Genomic DNA, 22,423 nt, shown 5'->3' on the forward strand with positions numbered 1-22,423 from the left:
CACAGCCAGTTGGGAAACGCACGTGATGTCAGTTGTCTCGTCAGACTGAATCGAAAGGAACTGGCAATTCTCAATTTCCAGAGCCAAATGTTGTAAATAAATTTTATACATGGAGTCGAGAAAGTCATTTTGGATATCCTTAGATGTCCCTTTCGAAACAGTTGCGGCATCAAGATGATCTCTCTGTATCTAGGGATGCGGTGTATTCCACCATATCCAAAAATACCCCTCTATTAGAAGAGCCAGCCCGTTCATCGTGCCCACGGAGGGACAGCTCGTGACAACGAATGAACTTCAAAACATCTATCAATCGACCGAGAACATGGCGGTTTTTCTCGACGTTTTGGTTGTGCCGACGAATAGAAACCGCGCGTCCTTCATCCAACTGTGCTGCAATATTAACATTTCCGAATGTTCGGTATTTTACTGCATTGTCCAGATGCTCCATAGAAGATTGATGATCCCTGGCACGCTCGGAAAGATGTTTAAGATCTCTAAAACCAAATTTACACCAACGTGAGTCACGGGCGGTAGCAAAAAGTAGGCAATAAAAACCCCATCGACGTTCGGCGAAGGCTTTGCGAGCGAAAAATGAACCATGTCGGGAGAATATGGCTAGTGTAGACAGTCTGTGCAACCGATATTGAGGTATTTTTCGAATATTTTTTATTATATCGAAAAAACAACCGGGGCATTGCCCCGGTTGGCCCTATTGACGCGCCGCCACTGGCATATATATATTTTTTTTCTCTCCATATATAGTTATTCACCATCGCCTGATGCCGATGGAAATTTATTTGTATTCATTACTCAGGTATTAATTGACTAGAGGTATTGGTTGACTGAGTTACCATTGCTTAATTACTGAAATACCAGAATAGGGTATTCTGAGTCAGCTGTTACGAATCAATGTAAACTAGTAAGCTATACTCAGATGTTGGAGTTTTTATAGAATGAAAATTAACTTTGCTTGACACACCTTTCAATATGTTGTTGTGACCACCACACCTTTTAATAACCTGAGGGTCGAAGTTTTATTTGCTGCATCAATTATTCAAAATGGCATTAGTGAATACCTGACACCAGACGTGATAGACGAGTTGATGCACACCGAAATGGATGGGGTATGTGCAATAGAGGTTGACTCCATTACGAAAGAATTATCTCTATATCAGTTAAATCTGTACATGGTTTGATGGAGGGTATACAGCTTTTGGTGTGAATACGTTGAAAGGGTGGATGGAGTGCTTTGGTTGCAATAAAAATCAGGAGTTATTTGTTGGTCAGATACCAAAGTACTGTTGTAAAACAAAATATTTATTCAACTCCCATGTTCTGAGAGGCTCAGAAGCTGCAAATTTATCAAACGAGATTATAGAAAAAGTTGATAACAAAGAAAGAAGAAACGCCCGACAAAATTGCGAGTGAAATAACTAAATCTGGAAATGATATCTTAGAATTCCTTGGAGGTGCAATTTTGTAAAAAAAATGAATTTCGCGGTCATCCAGAGACTGCCTGCCACAATTCTCAAGGCTCGTTGATACCCCTCATGAACAAAGGATCAGATTCACTTCCACTCTTGTGCCCATCTCCAGAATACTTGTTATTCATTCAGCATATGTACATTAAAGTTTCCAAAGAAGCTTGTGAAAATCCCAATAATATTTAGTTTATTACAGTTGCTGCAGATGTTTCTGCTGGACAATATTTCAGAAACTTTGTCATACACATTGAAAAGCAGTGTGATGGAGAATTGTCGGATAATATAGAACGAGTGATGTTATACGGTGTTAATCTGTTGGTTCGGATATTGTCTTACACATTTACAAAAAAACTTTTTTTTACATATGCTGGGATCTATTTTGCTTTCTTTTCAATTTGCTAATAAAACGATGCTTTGACCGAAATAACCTACTTCAATTGAATCCACTGCGGACTGGAATAAGATGTTGGCCCTTCGAAATGGGTTAGTTATCTTATTCCTAATATTAGGGTTGAATAGATGGTATTATGGAGGTAACATGTTTGTATTTAAACTGCCGGTCGATATTGGTAACAAGCCAACACACCACGACAAGGTTTCGACCACTGTGTTGGGATTCATCCTTGCATAGATAGGCAGAACCGCTATGCAAGGAAAACACATGAATGAACGACTCACATTAATTTTTTTCTTGATTTCCTAATCGGGAGAGGATCATTGCACACTGTTGTTCAACCATTCGCTTCCCCATACGCGGTGTTACTTCCCTCCTCTCTGCTGTACAAGCTTCAGAGCTCATTTGTGACCCTGGGCAAAGCATTTTCAAGTTGCTTAATATAATTTTTTTATTACGGTAGATTTTAGCGCCCGAATAAAATATTGTTCTCGTATTAGTTTCTGAATTAGATCATGATTATTAATCATTTATTTAATTACCCCCAGTTAAAAAGCCATATTAAACAGAGAAGTTATAAAGTCATACAATACCAAATTATCAATCAAAAATATATACCGTACTCATTTCATCCATGCCCATTTAAAGTCAAGTATAGTTGATACATGTCATCATTTCAAAATATAATTATATTACCATTAGCAATAATTGGTTTGCATGGAAAAAAGAGACGTGTTGAAAAAATTTGATAGGAATAAGAAAAACTTTCATACCATGATTGTAGGGTTTTTCTACTTACTATCCACAATAAATAGAAACCTTTGAAAATTAAATAACACTATACAAACTTAAGCATAACAGATTTATCAAGTAACACATCAATGATTCATCGCCCATTACTTTTCAATTTTCTTTCTTCCCCATATATTTGATTGCAGTTTTCAGCTTGCATTTGATCATTGTTTGCAGGGTTGATTGGTAAGTATTCCCTTCTGATTAGTCCTATTATTGGTAACACATTTTGTAGAAAAATTATACTCCCAATATTGAAATAAAGAGGTGCTAGGAACACCTGAGAGATATGCATTACTTCCTTATTATTTAAATTATCCAGTATCCATTATGCCAGTATTTTTTTTCATACATTATATGCATCGAGTTGTTATTAATAACAATTTCTATTCTATCAGTAAAACTTCTACTATACACAGTATGACATCGAAAAATTCTTTTCTCATAAACATTTTTACTATCAATAGACAATGAGTTCCACTCAGCATGACCAATGACATTTGAAGCAACATTAACACAATTTTTTTTGAAAAATGTCTCTAACATAAATGATATTTCCTTTTATCCAATTCCCTACATGTTCTGGGTGAATAGACAATGGGATAAGAGGATTCCACCATAATATTTCATTCACTATTTAATTTTTATCAAATACAACTTTTCTTGGAAAGTTCAAAATGTTAAACAATGGTTGTATAAAATTTGGGTATTTCGCTATTTTTAAAATTATGATTAGAAAGATGAAGCGTTTATAAATTTGAGGTTACCAGCCGTTTGCCATAATTATTTATAAATACTCTTGCTCTGGAGCTCTACTACATTTTAGTAACCAAAATATTCATTTAATTTGAATATTTTTAATTTGAGTTACCATATCCATACAACCTAGTCCACAATACGGTTTACTACAGCAATATATTATCCTAGTCACCAACTTACGTTTTCCATCCCACTGCTCCCTATAAAATCCCAAATTAGTTCAGTGACATTTTTTGAATTATCCATTGGGACACATTCAAATGCAGATAAGTACCATACCTTTGATAACATAAAAGTCTTGGCTTTAATAATTTTGCCAGTCATGATCAGTGTTTTTATCATAGATATAATGTTTTTTTCCAAACTTGAATCGTTCCATAATTTTCCATAAAAATATCCTATCTATACTGTCATAAGTTCTTCACCGATAGCCGAGGACCGCACGCGCCAGAAATACCATAACGCATCGCTCAAGCGTAACGAGAGAACAGTGTAACATAAATAAACAAAGACGAAAAAAAGCGTGAGCTAACTATATTCAGTTAACCATGGTTTAACAGCGAGCCATTTGATAGGCGACACTTTCGAGTACCGGTACGGTACTTCAATGGTTATTAGAAGAGAGATAGTTACTAATGTATTTATCTTTTAGATTTCTTTTAAATACACCATAAAGTAGCGATCTGATGACATTAGGTAAAACATTCCAGAGCTTTACACTCATATATTTGATGGACTTCTGTGTTGGGCTTGAGGAGTATCTTGGGACGTGGTTTTTATATATGTAAATTCATTTAAAGTCCGAGTGAGTAAGTGCGAGAGCAAACTGACTCTACACTATATTCACAATGCGGGTAATCTAAGAACATTAGGAGGGAAGTCGTGTGAATAAAGATATATATAGAACCGCTAAAGATGAGAAGGGTGCAATTTACTACATCGATGAAAGAGTTGAATCCTCCCTCAAAAAAACGAAATATTCAAGTAGAACAGAATGTCGAAGGTACAGAAAAAGGCAATATCTCTGACATCGATGTCTTTTCCGGTAGTAGACTCGTTAAAGATCAGTTCCTCCGTAGAATTCACAACACCTCTATTGCTTGGATGCATAGTGTGTTGATGTTGGGCCATATTTGTTGTATTGGTCAAATGTAAACCTTCAAATGATGACGTAGTTTGTTGCGTAGCGAGAGATCTTGCTTCGATTGCTTCATCCAGGCAAAAATGATAAACCATCACATGAAATTCTTCTTGTGGAGAAGAGACCCGTTCGCCATTCCTTGCCAAGTGGAATCCGGATCCTTCACTTCAAGGTATACGTGGGATCTGTAGATATTGTCTTTGCCTATAGAGGGATATTTTGAAAACCACAATGTGTAAGCGACCCACTAAATATTTATTGTTATAATGTTTCGAAACATCTCGCATTTTTAACATAAAAATATTTAGTATCCAGTCGCTGCATTTATACATGAATGATACTTGTATTTCACATATTTATTTGGTAAATACAGCAAACCGGAGAGAAAATACGTCTAATCAAATTTATTTAAGCCTTTCGTATTCCAGTATATTCAAATCTCTAATTTTGAAGTAAATGATAATCCTCGAATTAGAAATTCGTATGTGGTGCAAGGGCGCAAAACATAAATTGATCTGAAAATGCTTTGACGTCAATTTTTAACGCTGACACGCAGCAATATATTCATATATACAGAGGGGTGAATCCTTCTAGTAGATAGAATATATGTGTTTTCGTTTCCGGTTCGTTTCAGTTCTTAGCGTGACGTCAGTTGCAATTTCCGCGACGCTGTTATTTATAATGTGACCCTATCTAACTTGTTATGTAATTTCACCCCTTTTTTGGTTACAAAAAATATTCAATAATTTTTCAAAAGTGTTTATGTCAGAATCATTTAGTTATTTTACGCGCGTTCTAGCTACGTTCAAGTTCATGTCAAGTCAATGTTCATGATTGGGACATTGAGTATGTATTGATGATTTAAGCGACTATGTAGGCAAGCTCGTGTCGGCCCTACACCAAATGTAATTTATTCGTTCAATTTGGTTTGCAATGCTACGTGAATTGTGACCTTTAAAACTGCACAGATTCTACGTGAATGTTTCAATAATAATAAACACTATCAGCTAAGTGTATCATTTTAGACAGCAAACTAATATTTTCAGCAAAATATACCAAACGTTCAAATCAGAAATCTTTATCGCACTGCGGGTGTTAAATCTTTCATTTTATCAAACAAATTAAAAAGCTCAAAATATTCTTACCCTTCTCGTTGGTCAGCTGAAAACAAATTATACTTTAAATTAAATTTGGTTAGAGAAAATAATATTTGGATTGTTTACAGGCATAAGCTGTTATTTTTATAAATATAAAAACATACAAAAGCATCATATACAAAACATCATATACGCCAAGATAGTATTTTCAAATTGCCTATTAATCATCGACTTTTACTTTGTGAATAAACGAAACGGTATGAAAGATGTTCTTTAATTATTCAAATGAAAATAGATGCATTGAAATATTACGTGCCCAATATGCTAAATGTGTTGCATATAAATATGTTTTACCTTAACAGAAAATCCAGAATCATTGCTATCCAAGTATTGTCGGAATATGTTGAAATGTCAGCTGCAAAGCAATATAATAGGTTTTATTGCAGATCATAACGAATACGTCAAAATCATACTCGTTCATCATGTATTTTTTAGTGAACACAACCAAGTATAAATGAAATGCAAAGTATTTGATAAGTTAGATCTAATTCCTTTTGGCCTAGTTGCTTATCTTGATTCGACAATTTATACATTTAAATGCCATGTTAACATTACTCACCTACATATTCTCCAATAAGAAAGAAAGGCAGGAAGAAAGTGAAAAATCTCATGGCTACTAGACTCCGTATCAGCAGACTCGAACAAAATATATTTTGTACGACGTCACTAGTCACCACCACTAGACTGATTTGTTACTTCTTTCTGAAGTTATTGTCTAAAAATAGAAATTACATGGCGCGACCTGTGTGAATAATATCAACGCATGAATATGGATATTGTGCTAAATACGGGCTTGATTGAGGTTTACCCAGCCTTGTGTGACTTTATATCATACCTACGCACTCGTTTACGGTCCTCGTCAAATGAGAGCGGGAAATATTGCTTTTATTTTACCAAATTCACAATGCTATAATATAAATTTACCAATTTTGTTCAAAATTCTCAAAATGTCTACCCGGCAACATTTTCATTCAATTAATGCCCGTAAGGAAATTCATACATTTTTTATAATAGTTAGATTAGGTATTAAGTCAGATTATTAAGAACCTTCACGATGAAGTAAAAAACAGCCAGCTATTATTCTAAGAATTTCAAATAGTTTTCGAACCGTTTTTTAAGAAAGTTTATCGATGATAAATTGAACAAACGGTAAAACTTGGTGATGCATTAAATGTTGAATAAAAATCTTCAATCTTGCCTGGAAAACATACTGAATGATTTCATTTTAAACTCTTCCATTAAATATTTATCTCAAAAATTAAATTGAAATCTATAAAAATTACTAACCAAAATTAATCAACTTTCGGACTTTGCAAGCATAAACACCTGATATTAATATGCGTTTTGACTGTTTTCTGCTAAGGAAGCTGCCAAGAGTCGTAAGAACTCCCAAAGTTTGTTTTCGCTTGGAGAAACAATTTTATCCACAAACGACAATTTTATTGGAATTGGGGCTTGGAAAGTTTCAATGATGTACAAAAATCGTTATGGTCGATAAAAGTCTCAAAAAAATTTTCATCATGTCTCGTATAAAAATCTTATCTAAACTGCCTGTCAACGTAAAGTAGGGTTGAATTCAAAGCTAATTTCAACGCATAAATATTCTGGTCCATCCAAAATATTCTTTCCATATGAGCAGGTGTTAGTCCACAGCCTTCTACTACCTAATATTAGCATTTCATCAAAACATTTCAACTGTTGGAATGCATCACCCATCATTCTGGTTATTTTTTAAATAGTAAGCGGTATGGGGCACCTCGTACTGACCATTTCTCGCTTTTATCAAGTACAACAAGGAAAACTTTACTACCACATAGCGCAAAAAAACTTTTTTCCTGCACAGTGCTAACTGACGTGGTCACCCCATTTACATGGGCGTCTGTTTTATTTTTGCGAGTGTTGGAATTCAAGTCGGATCGTAATTTTTCGATAAGGAAGTCGGTATTTTATACTTCTAAAGAAGGGGTTGAATCAGAATTTTTAGCATGAACTCAAACAAGCATTAACATTGATTTTGTGGGAATTGAAAGGTTGGCAGAGGTAGTCCGAGTCAATGATTCATATTCAGATATTTATTTCGTCGTGCTTGAAATATTGTACACACAGAATTAAGCAAACATAATAATAAAAATATAAAATAAACAAACATAAAACAAAAGGATAAACCTGAAACCAGGCAATGAAAAAAAAATAGCATAACAACTGCAGGACTGGGGAATTACTGACATAAATAAGCATCAAGGTAACGATTTTTCAACATTTGTTTAAATAAATTATAATTTTTGCAACGAATTGAATCAGGAGGCGAGTTCCATAATTTTACACCAAAAATTTGATCGAGTTTTGTGTACGACTTGAGGAAAAGCGACTAACATAATATGAGCTAATGGCAGAAGATCGAGTAGCTTATGAGTGAATAGTTCTCTGCTTAACGAAATATTTGGTGAAAGCAACAGGCAATTTATTATTATGATGCTGATGCATGATCTTCAGCACCTCAATTTTATATACATCTGCCATTTTGATTATTTGCATGTTATGATAGTGGGAATCAAGTATTTCTCTATATTCAGCATCAGTAACAGGCTAATAGCACGAATAGCCCTGTTTTGCATTATTTCGATTCGATGTAATAAGGTTTTGTTAGCTGATCCCCATGCTACAATGCCATATTGCAAATGGGACTGTACTAAAGAATAGTAAACTAAGCGTAATGTTGATGTATATCGTTTGAGTCTATACAGCATTCCTACTGATTTAGATAATTTAGTAGCAATGCTAGATATTTTATTATCCCATTGCATTTTATTATCAATGTAAATGCCTAGATATTTATAGGAATTAACATTTTAAGAACAATGCCCCCTATTTCTATTTTTAAATTAAATGAGAGTTATTTTTTTAAAGGTGATATCAGCATAGTTTTTGATTTATCAACATTTACAGTTGGTTTGTTGAATTTCATCCACCTTTCTACTTTTTTAATTTCAGTGTTCACTCTTGATCGTAGTACTTCGGGGGATTTGTCGCTGTCCCGAAGATTTGTATCATCAGCGAACAATTTCGAAAACAATGTGGTGCTATGCGCAAGGTCATTAATATAGATAAGGAACAAAGTCGGTCCCAAACAGGATCCCTGTGGGACTCCATGCGTCACACAGGTAAGGCAGATGAACAATCTAAACCCACTTGTACGTTTTGTGATCTATTGGTCAAGTAATCAGCAAAGAGTTGATTTGTCACTATTCTAATACCATAGTGCCACAGCTTATGTATTAAAATTTTGTGATTAACAGTGTCAAAGGCTTTTTTGAGATCCAAGAATGTTGCACTGACATATCTTTGTTTTCCAGTTTATCATAGATATGGGATATTGTGTCTAGAATCGCATGTGAAGTAGAATGTTTACTTTGGAAACCATGTTGTGTTTTATTTATTATCTCATGCTTTGTTAGGAAGTTCATTAGCCGTTTCTGAATTAAGCGTTCGAATACCTTGTCTATAGCAGAAAGAATCGAAATAGGGTATAATTTGACACTTTTTTGTATTGCCAGACTTAAAGATTGGAACTACTCTGGCGACTTCTAGGGAAGATAAAAATATTCCCAACTGAAGTGAACTATTGAAGAACTTAGTCAGACATGGGGCTATGATATCAGCAACATACTTGAGAAAACGGCTGGGGATGTTGTCAACTCCAACCGCCTTACCATTCTTAAGACTTATGATTTCAACCGCCAATTCATTCACCGTTGCTGGATTTAGAAAAATAGAATGGTTTATCCGTTGTCAAGATGTATTTTAAAGCCACCCAGGTCATTGGGTCATTGCCCTTAAGAAAGCTTGGACACGACAGTGGAAAAGTATTTATTGAATTCTTGTGCAATCGATTGACTATCATTTATAATACTGCCATTTTCCAGATGGATTTCATCAATATTATGCTTCGATTTGTTTTTATAGGATGCAATTGGGTTAACAATTCGCCATGTGGACTTGGGGTTTCCCTTGTTTTGGGTAATCAAATTTTGGTAATACATTTGTTTCACCGTATCAATGTACGTGTCAATAAATTGCGATACTTTTTAAAATATAGAAATTGAGAGCTATTACCCCTTAAGTAATGGGATTTGAACATTTTATCTCTTAAACGAATACTAATCAATATTCCTTTCAAAATCCATGGTTTAAGTTTTATCTTTTTTTCACGTGACAATTGTCTAAATGGAGCATGGCCGTTGATTAGATGAACAATACCATTTGTAAATTCTTCAAAAAGACTGTTAAAATTATGGGCATTAAAGTTAAGCACAATAAAATGGTTATTAAATATATCTTGCATATCTGACCGAAATGCATCAATAGAAAAAGCAGTCATATCCCTTTTTATTATAACATCATTATTGGTTGATGGTTTGATGCCATTGAGACTACACATTATAGGAAAGTGATCAGTAATATCTGATAGTATTATATAAGAATCCAGTTTAACATGAGTCATGTTCGTATATATATGATCAATAAGTGTTGCTGAATCTCGTGTGACCCTGGTAGGTCTTGTGATTAGAGAAAAAGTGTTATGAGCTACAAACATATTGTTATAATTGGCAATTTGCGTGCTATATTCTGATGCAAAGAGATTGATGTTAAGATCTCCCACTATCATAAAAGTTTTTTTTGTCAATTTTGTAAGGCAGTTCTCAAAATTACTAGTAAAAGTATGAATATCGTTTCTTGGATGTTTATATAAGATACCAAGGATCAAATTACTGTCAGTAGTTTTAAGGTTTATTTCAAGCCACAATTCTTCGCAATTGGAGTAATTTAAATGATATTCAGTTGTCACAGTAAATTTAATATTGTTTCTAATAAAAGCACCAGCACCCCCTGCTTTGAAAGCAGAAGGTGCGTGTATAAATCTGTAGCCATCAATGCTTATATTGTCAGAGTTATTACTGTGTAATTTAGTCTCACTTAAAGCTATTATGTGAGGAGAAGGGGAGAAATTGGATAATAGTGCAGATAGTTGACCAATATTTTTTCGAATAGAGCGAATATTTATATCAATGACTGATAAGTCTGAATCAGTTCAGATACTTCTATGTTGCTGCACTGGCAACCATTAATTAAATTTAGGTGTTTCAAACTGTTTGCATTATCATAGTGGTCTAAAAAGTAATCTTGATTAATCGACATTTACCTATATTAGGCAGCGAGCCGAGGCCATTTATCTTTCAGTTTCGTAGCGCACATAAGGTAACTACCTGAAAATGATTTTAAAATGTTCCTTAGAAATTTAGTAACAAATATTGCCTTGTTCCCACTCCCAAAAGTTGCACGTTTTACAGAAAAGACGCTTTTACTACAATAAATATGTGTTACCATCTGTCCTATTTTCTCTGCTTTTCGGGTATCATGGGTCAATGAACGCAGACTTCTGCATGATGTAACAATCAAATTAGTCAGCTGTAGGTGGATCCCCAGTGGTCGGATGAATATCAGATGTACTACTACTGCTCGCTTTTGCGTTGAGTAGCCTTTCCATAGTTTTTTTCAGTTATTATTAGTTCAGTTATTCTAAGGAGGTGTTAAAAAGTATAAGTAAGATATTAAACACTTGTATATCCTTACCATAAATAGCAATTTTAGTTGAGCACTAGCTCGTAAGACGTTGTTTAATAGGTACGGTGCGGTAACTCCAAGGAAGGCTAGACCTAGAATAATATGTCACAAACAACGATAATTTCTGGCTTGCATGAAATGTTTATGATTGTTTATGATTTGATTTAATAAGTATCATTTATTTTTTTCGGACATTTGTTAGTGTCGTAGTCCTGTTTCTAGAAATAAAATTGCCTTTGTTCAAATACATAACCACATAAACTAAAAAAAGACTAATTGTAATATTTCTGTTCACTATGTTATGTACATTCATTTGTGACTTCATTGCTTAAAAATAAATACGTTTGATAGCTTCTATAAAAAGGATGTATTATTCGCTAATGTGAATCAGCGTTGTTGGTGTCGCTGCTTTCGAGGTCATTCGCGACTCCTGTCACACAATTAAAGTATTTTTTGTTGTTGGTTACATTACATGTATGCCATATTTTTTGTAATCTACCTAATAAATTATGATTGACTGAGGAAGTCCGATTTTGGTCAGGCAAAACATTACAGGAATACATTTGCGTTAGTGTGATGTAGGGCTCTCGAATTGCATAGTTCTTATGTATGTGTTGTAAACTTATGGTTATTGAATTTCCGGGAACCTCATATATTCAATTTCGCATCAGGATTGTGGTACAGCTGTAATGCGTTCAGTATGTTCATGTTTACACAAAACTGAAGAATTTATTTAGTTACCAGAAGTGCGCTCGGAAACTCATTTTTTGGGCGTTTTCAAGGCTTCGTCTCACGGCCCATATCCGTGGTGAGGATCTACAAGTGTTTAATACCTTACTTATACATTTTTAAACAACGTCTTAGCATAACTTAACTAATAATAACTAAACATGGCTATGGAAAGGCTGCCCAACTCAACGCAAGGTCGAGCAGTAATAAAAAATATTCATCCGCTCGCTAACAGCTGATTCGATTCAATTGTTACCTCATGGAGAAGAATATAGGACAGATCGTAGCTCATATTTCTTGTAGTAAAAGCGTTTTTTCCGTAAAACGTGCAACTTTTGGAAGTGGCAACAAGGCAATATTTGTTACTAAATTTTTAAGGAACATTTTAAAATCATTTTTAGGTAGTTACCTGATGTGCGCTAAGAAACTCACTTTCTAGGCGTTTTTCAGGGCCTCGGCTCGCGGCCTATATGGGACTAGAAGAAATAATCAGCAATTGAATGATCGAAAAAGATGTTTTGTATACAATACACAAACCTACTTCATTAAAAGCAGGTCCTGCTCCGTAATGATTGGAATGGTAGAAGTGCCTGACTTCTTTCTAATGAGCACTTTGCCATTATTGGTCTACAGGAACTTATAGCCACAGGCATGCTTTAGATCTCTGGCTTTGTAGAACAAATCTTTGTTCGTGTCGGATAGATTTTCTACGACAAAAATTTTGGTGGATCTAGGAACGCTCGGATGAACTGTAGAGATGTCTAAGGTCTTCAGTCTGCGTCGATTCATCAATATTTGATTTCTTGTTTTTCTGTTTATGAACTTTGCAATAATTGGTGATGGCTTTTTCCTGTTGTTTTTTGACATCATGTGGCAGTTTGAGATGTCAAAAGATTGCAGAGAGACATCAATTATTTTGCATAACTTGGTAATTAGATTTTCACAATTTTCCCCGGCTGAATAAGGTATTTTGTGAAATTCCAGATTATCCAATCTGGAACGACGTTCTTGGTCTTGTTGTTGCTAAGTCAATATATCAATTTCTTCCTTTAGCTCTTCCACAAGATGTTCTAGTTCCAGAACTCTTTTTTTTGTTTTGGTTGCAATTTTGTTGGGCTCGATTTGGTTTGATCTCAACTCATCGAATTTTTTCGACACGAAATCCTGGCTTATTTTGATTCCATGGATTTCGTTTTTGATTTCAGTAAAGGATGTTACCTCTGATTTTATCTCATTTATTGACTCTTTCAATGATGTTATTGAATTCTCCAAATTTGGATTATTGACAATTGTCTGATTTGCATTGAAAGCTCTTTCAAGGTGTTGCTGAATGATGGTAGGGATCTCCAGACGCAATGTTTCTAAAACTGTACTTTCCAGTATAGTGACAAGATTGGTGATGTCATCAACTTCAATTTTGGTAGTCATTGATGCAGTTGAACGCATTTGTCGATCGGTTGGACTTTTGCGTTTTGGTGGTACTGGAGGAGCACTGGCTTTGTTTGGTGTATCCATCTCTTCTTTTCCCCACTGCACAATTGAAGATGTTCTCCACAAATTATCAGATGTAGATTACATCTATATAGAAGTTATATTAGCTATATTATATTTAACCAAATATCATCTGCAAATCTTAATAAAATAGCGATGAATGATGTGCTGTAATGATGTGCTTTAATCTGCAGTCTGAGTCTTACAATAAATGAAATTATTATGGAACTTTATTTCTAACTCCATATTTAATATGAAAATTATCCAGAAAAATTTGATATATATGTATTTTGTATCAAGAGAGATACAAACAAAATATGGGCAGTATGTGTTTTGAAGTATATGATAATCCATTACACACTTCCTTAAACTTTTATTCCTATTTGGCATATATCTGCTTTCATCATGCAGTTGAATAAAAGTACGAAGCACTGCAAACTTTCTTTGTTTTATTATCAATTCAAAAAAATTCATTTTACGAATCTTTATTTAACAATAAATTCAAGTACATTATGAAATACTGAACAAAAATTATACTGAAATTAATGAATGCATAAAATGCTACAGGACAGCAGAATATTGAGATTTTCGACATTTCGCGACTGCCATGAAAACATCTTGCAGTTTGCGATAAATAAAATAATCTTACAAAGATAGTTCATTACTCATCAATATTTGCAGTTTATGTTTGTAGAGTTGCCATCCCTATTAATTTTTTTGAAATTGACAAACCATCCCATTGTTCAAAGTTTCGGGTTTGTTATTTACCATCCCTTGGTTGGAGAAAACTGGATCCCGGTTGAGTGCCAGATAGACATGTGTACTATCGATACGTCTACCTCCAAGATACGATAAATTCGGAAACCATCTGGTGTAAGCGTTAGCAGGAGTAGTCACATTGGTCTAAAAACAAATGATAATCCAGGGGTAATTAAGATTAACATCGTCGGTATGTACTGGGATTGGAAAACAAAAGCTGCAGTAAAAGAGTGAAGATTCAACTGCGTTAGATGTCAACGCTTCTCTACTGTCTTTTGTAACGTGGGAATCTCGTGAGTTAAAATTCTTCTATATTTATATATTTTGTTGACACCAATTATGCTATGTTTAATGTGTAAGTATGCCTTACTCACACTATATCATTATAACGCACCCCATAGATAAAGCCAGCATTATAATAGCTTACGAATCAAGAGCCACAAGCTAAACAGCTAGCAACTAAAAACAGCTAACAACTAAAATCTAATTTTAAATTTTTATGCATCACCTTAAAGGTAAAACAACGCACTTCTGCTGAAGATAATGATACTAACCAGAGGTTCGATTTGCAATTCAATCCAGAAGAACATGTTTTGACCTGACGTCACCTTTGATCGTAGCAGGTTTATTATATTATTGTACACTTCATCGTTCGCAATCGAAGCCAATGTGGAATTTCTTTCAAGACATTTTTCCTGGGCTTGGCTATAATTGATCATTTTGAAGTCGTGAACATCTGTCCAGTAGCAAATTGACTCGAACTGATATTCACACGTTGGGTCACCTGAATAAAGAATAGTAAAAGCGAAGTTGTGTGAGAAATGTAATATATAGAACTGATAAAGATAAGAACATGAGAGTTGAGATAGGAATTTGATACCCCATCAAACAATAGAGAAATACATGATTAAAGATAGAATGTCAAAGGGGTATAAGACGTCACATCAATAAATCAAAAGAGACACGGAGGGTAAAACTTGCAGATGTGAAATATGGCAATACCTCTGAAATCCACGCTTTTTCCGGTAGTAGACTCGTCCAAGATCGGTTTCTCCGTTGAAATTACAACCTTTTCTATGCTTGTATGCATAGTGTGTTGATTCCCAGCCATTACTATTGTGTTAGTCAATTGCAAACCTTCAAATGATGACGTAATTTTTTGCGTGGTGAGAGATCTTGCTTCTATTGCTTCATTTACTTGCAACTGACAAGCGACCCCATGAATCTCTTTTTGTGGAGACATGTTCGCCATTCCCTGCCCTGTAGAGGTCGGATCCCGGTTGATTACAAGGTATACATGTGTTTTATCTACGTTGTCTTCGCTTGTAGCAGGCCGATTTGGAAGCCACATTGTGTAAGCATTCGCGGAAATTGTGTCGCCGGTCTAAAAAACAAACAATACTCAATGTTATAGTGAATGATGATGTCTCGAAGAGTCTCTTATTTTTGAACAAAAGAAAAACACTCACTATCGAGTTGCAACATTTATACATGAAAGCAACTTTTCCCGTAGTTCACTTAATTATTTAGTAAATAAGGCAAAACTGTGAGAAAATATTTTTCAAATTAAATTGGGCCATCCATTTTTCAGTAAATTCGAATCAATGATTTTAAATTGAACTTCAATCTTTAAATTAGTAATTTGTACGTGGTGCAAGGATGGAAAACATTAACTGATCTGCAAATGTCTTGTCATCAATCTTTAACGCCATCGATCAGAAATATATTATTATATACAGAAGGGTGAATCCAACTACTAGAAAGATTTTATTTATAGTGGTCGCCATATTCTTCTCATTTTTTGATGCCGATGTAAACTCTCAGAAAACATGTGTAACTAAAATCAATAAGACTAAGCTTTAAAGTTCGACGGGGTATTAGCCAATACTCACCAGAGGATCTATTTGTAACTTAGTCCAGATTCGAACGTTTTCAACATGAGCCGGAATCTTTGATCGTATCATAGTTGTTATTATATTGTAAACCTGACTGTTGGGAATGAGAGCCAATGCTGAATCTTTTGAGTTGCACATCTTTATCGCTTCCTCGTAATTTAAAGTTTGGGTAGGGTTAACTACTGTCCAGTAGCAAATTGATTCAAACTCGTATTCGCACTGTTGGTCTAGAAACGAAAAGGGTTATGAGTTTCATGGAAACATGACGTATGTGTTGGAAGTTGTATGATTACTGACCAACATAAGAATGATATAATCTTTGAAATAATCAAATTCTTACCAATCCTGATAGTGGTATCAAAACTTTTTGTAGTTTCGCTTTGTGTAATAAAAGTAGTTGAAATTTCAAATCCGCTGGATTCAACGCTGTTTCCAATAGTAGTGTCTCTCAAGTTAGACGCTTCAGTAGCTTTGACGGTATTCGGAGTAACTGTTGCTCGATCTTGTGTTTCTTCATCTACGAATAAATGAATAAAAACACACATTGATTGACTATGCCTGTCATCGATCTGAAATGGCAAAAAGGTATCAATGTAGCTATATAAGATGACATTGATTACCTGGGATTAAAGTAGAGACAGCAGTGTTAATCGTGTCACTTGTGCTTTTAACTGTTGTTTGAATCTTGCTTGTTAAATTTTCATATGTTATTGATGTTGTTTCATCGTTTGGACGATTTGTGGAACTGCCATAGGTACTTGTAGGATTGTGTACGTACACGGTACCGTCGTCTTTATGCATTTCATCGGTACTATTTAAGACAGTTTTATTATCCGTCAAATCATTTTCATCAGTGATGTTTTGTGTATTTGTGGCTGGGTTTGACATTACTTTCATTGTTGGAGTGACTGATATCGTCTTTGTTGGATGGTTCGTGATAGAGGTTTGTTGCTTTCCTACACGAACACTTGATGTCGGAAACTTATTAGGTACCATCGTCTCTTCACGGATGCTGAAGCTCACTGGGACAGGCGTTGCAGGATTTAAATCGTCTACACGAGTTATATATGTGACAATCGTGATGTCCCGGAGCTGATTTTTCATCAGAATGGACGTTACTTTTTCTTCAAGTTTGAACCTTAGATCTAACATGTATATACATAATGAACGTGTTGATATTCTATGGCCTAAGCAATAAGTTAAAATGTTGTATTTTGCATAAGTTATGTACGTCTTTAAATATGTGGATTCATTTAAATTTAAAATAAGCGAGAGTCATCTTTCTTGGTTTGTTTCAGTTCTCAGCGTGACGTCAGTTGCAACTTTCGTGACGCTTTTATGTATAATGCGACCCAGTCTGACTCATCTATCATTCTGCTCTCTTTGTTTGGTGCCGAGAGAGGTTTCCTATGGTCATAATTTTATATGATATTCGTTCAATAGCTCTGAAACATTTTAGTTTGTTCACATGCGTTCGACCTATTTTCAAATCGACGCTTGATGTAACCATCAAGACTGTATTAAATCTTTTGAGTGACTTTGTAGGCAAGCTTTAGCTGGTTTTACGTAGTTTTTTTTTTATAAGTTCAATTTGGTTCGCTATCCTACGTCAATTGCGACATTTGAATTGCATAGATTCAAAGCACGAATATAGTGGGAGCTGAAGTGAATGTTTGATTAACATGTCTATAATATTGTCTATTATTTTAATACTAATCATTGTACCATTTTCAACGCTCAGCAAAAATATAGACAAATCAGAAAACTCTATTACACTACGAGTGTTTATTAACCTGTCATTTTATTAAACATATTGAAACCCCAAGATATTTTTACTCACCCTGCTCGTTGGTCAGCTGAAAAATAGACAGTATTTCAGAGATTGAATTTGGGTAATTGTTCATGCATATGCTAGTATTTAACTGGTATTCGGAAAATGTTGAAGATGAAATATACATAGGTTGCGAAACTTTCATTTTTCTCATTCATTCCTATTGACTGATAAACATGCATGAACAGTGGGCATAAATATACCGGTAGATAAAATATGGTATCCCCAATGTGCTAATTATTCTGCATATAAATGTTTTACCTTAATAGAGAATCCATAATCATTGCAATCACAAAATTTATTCGAATCCGTTGAAATGTCAGCTGCAAAGAAATGTAATATATTTATGTATAGAAACAATGTCAAAATCACTTGAATAAATAAAATTCTTTTTTCTGTAAAATTAGGAATCATAGTATTGAATAACGTAGAACTAAAGCATATTTGCGTAGTTTCTTGTCCTGGCGTTGTTTAAACTTATAAACTTAAATTTGCCATCTAAACTTTACTCACCTACATATGCTCCAATAAGAAGGAAAGACAGAATGAAAGTGAACAGTCCCATGGCGACTACCCCAATTCGTCAAAATCACAAACTGGATAAATTCTGTGCACATTCAGTAGAGACCGCCGTAACAACTGAATTTCGATTTTGTATCACGTTTGTTTTATGTCCATTCTTTCTAAAAATAAAGCGCCAACTTCCGTGAACTGAGTTAGTCATATTTTTTAACATATTTTGGGCAGACCAAGTCGTTAAATTTGATATTTTTTGCATAGGCGTAATCTATCAAATCGTGAAAATTTTACCACTTCGAACAATTTATGCTGATTGTATATGAAGTTATAATCTTTTTTTTGCGTCTGCCTACAAGAGTGACTGGTAACTTGATACACTCTTTCTATAATATCAAGTTGAATATACGAATAAAATAAAAATGTATATAGTGTACGATTGCGTTATCTCAGCGTCATAAAACTAACCTTGGTACGTAATCTCATGTTCAATAGGAGTGAACACAGTCGCTCATGATATGCGTCTAATCTCATGAAGACATTCTTATAGATTTCAGTTCCCAGCCCATTCTAAAATCACTGTTATCAAACAAGCGCTGAGATCGCATACCAAAGTTGCACTATATATAGTTCATGATTTACAATTCTTCTATAATATCCTATAATATTTTTCATCAAATAATATTCAGTCTCATTATAAAAGCCAAGACTCAACCAATGCTACTAGATCAAACATATTCCACAATCACATAAAATTGAAAGGTTTATAAAGTTAATTTAAGTCGGAAAAAGTCGTGGGAGTTGCAAATTACGTCAAACTAAATACTGACATATTTCCGGAAATCAGGCTGCCGTGATTTGTGTAGACGAGATGAATAAGAGTGCAGCATAGTAAAATTTGAAGAAACATACACCCTTTCCATAAACACGCAGATAATATCTCAATCATAGCTTTACAGGCGGAGTTGATTATGACGTAAAAAGCTCACCTAATTAATCATCGACAAGTTTTTCCACTGGTACTGAAAACGGCTTCCTCACCGGCTCCAAATCAACATCAGATACTCTCATAATTTTGATTCCACTTTTCAAACTTTTGCACAAACGAATTTAAGGCGTCGATGAAGTCAAGTACAGTTGAATATCTTATTTGTAGCTTGAGATTTAAGCGGCTCAAGTTGCCTTACGTGTATATAATACAAGTTCTGAATTGAGTTCTTGCCGCGCCATCATGAAAGTTTCTTTTCGTCGCCGTCGCGGACCTGAAGCCGGTCTTCCATAACTATTATTTTGAAAACCTATTCAAATTACTCAAATGATGTATGGTTTATCAACGTTTCCTAATTTACGATGATTGACAGTGTGCATCTACGCACGTTGTTACGACATAATTGAGTAGTCTGCGAAGGTGATTGCCTGCCCAGACAAGCCATGCTTGGCCAGGGATATTTTCTGATTTTTGTTTTTAAATAGATAAATTATTTAGTCAATTCAAAATAATGCTACCTAAAACCTCCTTATCTTGACACTCCCTAGTCAAATTTTTAAAATATTTTCAATTAGCATTTGTCACCTAACCAAGATGGCTTGAAAGGCCATTGAAGGCTCGTTTGAATCGTATTATTATTTTCTATTCGCAAGAGGTCGCTAATGGACCGCTCCATGTACGAAATTTTGCGTACGTGAGAAAATTCATCGACGATAGTAAACAAACATTCGAACCTTTCTTCTTTATGGCCGTTGAACCGTTACTTATGATAACGGCACTCTCTCGCAAGCGTAATAGTCGTCTCGCTGTTTGTTTTCCTAACAAAATGACATCACAGGGAAGGGTGTAGCGCAAACAGCTGCCGAGTAACGAAGCTGGTATATTTGTGAAGTCAACGCAGTTCTTGTTTGTTTATTATTGTGCGGGTACTTATTAGTGCGTGTTTACGCGAGGAAAATGAGCGCTCGGCCGCGCAAATTACTTTCTTTCAAGTAATAACGTATTTCTTTGTATGTTTCTTAGCTTCCAAATATTTACAGATATAAAACTCGTAAATTTGGAAATAGGCCAACAGGGAGTGACTCACAACCCGGGTACAAAAACACTCGGACAAGCCTATATCATGCTTGAAAACGGCGCAAAAATGTCTTATTGGGTTTGTTTTGAGTTAAGTCCAAGATAAGACGTATACATAAAGAATGTTAACTCTTACTGATTATTATTAGAGCCATATTTATATTGAACATAAGTCTCATCCCGGAATAGCAGGCAACTGCTTATCTAAATATGCTATATTGGTGACCAAAACTACTGGCCTATCTTTTTTGCTTTTGCATCGTATGACCCGTAAGCAAATAGTTATAAACGAAGGTGAAGTGTTTTTTGATTACATAATTAAACATGCCTCACCTAGTTCTTTACACTCATTATTTTTTCCAAGATCTGCACAAACTGTGCAATTTCCTTCGGTTAGGGTACAGTTGACTTCGTTCCCAGCTGCGCAGTGATTAGATAAACCAAGGTTAATCACAGGTACTGAATACCCTTTTCGCGATGTTAGATTTCCAGTCGTTGCCACACTTGCAATAATCCGTTGAGCAGGTGGACTCAAAACAGCATAATGAAGGCATGCTTTTTAATTTATGATATTTTATGAAATAGCTGTTAATACGAATCAAGTATTAAATTTCTAAATACGATTTTATGGAAACCTAGGTATCCCAAATGGGTTAAATAGGGGATATATCAAATTTTGATATGATTATATTCATTATTTATCAATTAAAATAATAGAGTATATATATATCTCAGCCTTTTGCAGACGAATTTCACCTGCTTGCAGAAACCTTCTAGATCAGTGGTTCTCGAACTTTTTAAGCCGCGCCCCCTTTTTAGAATTTGTCAAGTCTCGCGCCCACCTCTAAAATACAAATAACAGATAGTAAAGCGAAAGTATGTTTTAGTTTTAACAAAACAAGTTGAAAAAACGTGAATGAAAGGTAAATGGTGTAATGAATGAAAAGTTCTAAGCATGTTTTGAATGCTTCACCAAGATTTAGTAACAAATATTTTTATTTTTAATTAGCTTCACGGCCCCTCAAAATATTGCCCAACCGTTCAAGGACCACTGATCTCGATATTATATTAAACTTTAGTCAATATGTCTTATTCAAAAAACACGTTGAAAATACTTGGATGATACGTAAATATTAAACCATTGATACCTCAACAAGTTAAGTCAGACTTACCTTGTTAAGTCATCAATGATTAAACTTTAATGTAAATATCCAAAATAAGACGGGCAAGATCTAGTCTAATCCAACAAATATTTTTATTTAGCTTCACATCCCCTCAAATTGTCTACGCCCCATTTGAGAGGCATGGCCCATCGTTTGAGAACCAATGCTTTAGAGTTTTGTTCAGAGCAATCGTAGCCAGACTCCGTTTTGGTAACGAAAGTCAATTTGTCACAGCATGGGACCCTCCATTTCTCCAAATCGGTCATGTTTTTGCTGAAATTTGAGTCAAGAGAAATATCTGTGAGTTGATGTTGGGATTGAAATTGCAGACCAATCTTGAGTGGGAATCAATTTTCTAACTGAAGTTTCTTAATATTCTTATTCCACCCGAAATCTCGTGCAACAGTGCTTGTTACGATTCGTCATGTAAATAACACGTTTTATTGTCTTTTCTCTCTAGAATGAGTACCAAAAACAGATTTTTCATAATTTATTTCTTTAAGTTAACAGCCATGGGGTGATGGTCCATCCTGGTGTCTCAATTCGAAGACTCGATTCAGAGTCACAGGTCGTGTCGTTGATCTTACAAGTCTTGGGTTGAGAAGTAGATTTCATAGATAACATT

General features: G+C 34.8%; 1 protein-coding gene across 1 annotated transcript; it reads right to left on the bottom strand.

Moving 5' to 3' along the window:
* Nucleotides 1-13,101: 13,101 nt before the first annotated feature.
* LOC120340397 (uncharacterized) lies at nt 13,102-19,067 on the bottom strand. Its single transcript, XM_039408642.2, has 10 exons — nt 18,568-19,067; nt 18,316-18,377; nt 18,064-18,079; nt 16,844-17,368; nt 16,564-16,740; nt 16,221-16,450; nt 15,331-15,712; nt 14,883-15,112; nt 14,302-14,472; nt 13,102-13,608 (listed from the first exon to the last, which is right to left on the bottom strand). Exons 1-10 carry the CDS (start codon nt 18,617-18,619, stop codon nt 13,102-13,104), a joined length of 2,352 nt encoding a protein of 783 aa, XP_039264576.2. The 5' UTR covers nt 18,620-19,067.
* Nucleotides 19,068-22,423: the final 3,356 nt, after the last annotated feature.

This window comes from Styela clava, chromosome 14, assembly GCF_964204865.1.
Source record: "Styela clava chromosome 14, kaStyClav1.hap1.2, whole genome shotgun sequence".
Lineage (NCBI taxonomy): Eukaryota > Metazoa > Chordata > Ascidiacea > Stolidobranchia > Styelidae > Styela > Styela clava.

Coding starts and splice junctions, on each gene's coding strand:
- LOC120340397 (XM_039408642.2), bottom strand. CDS start 18,619: ATGGGACTGTTCACTTTCATTCTGTCTTTCCTTCTTATTGGAGCATAT. Junction 16,451..16,563: donor TGATACCACTATCAGGATTG/GTAAGAATTTGA, acceptor TTTCGTTTCTAG/ACCAACAGTGCGAATACGAG. Junction 13,609..14,301: donor AAACTTTGAACAATGGGATG/GTTTGTCAATTT, acceptor TCAATTGTGCAG/TGGGGAAAAGAAGAGATGGA.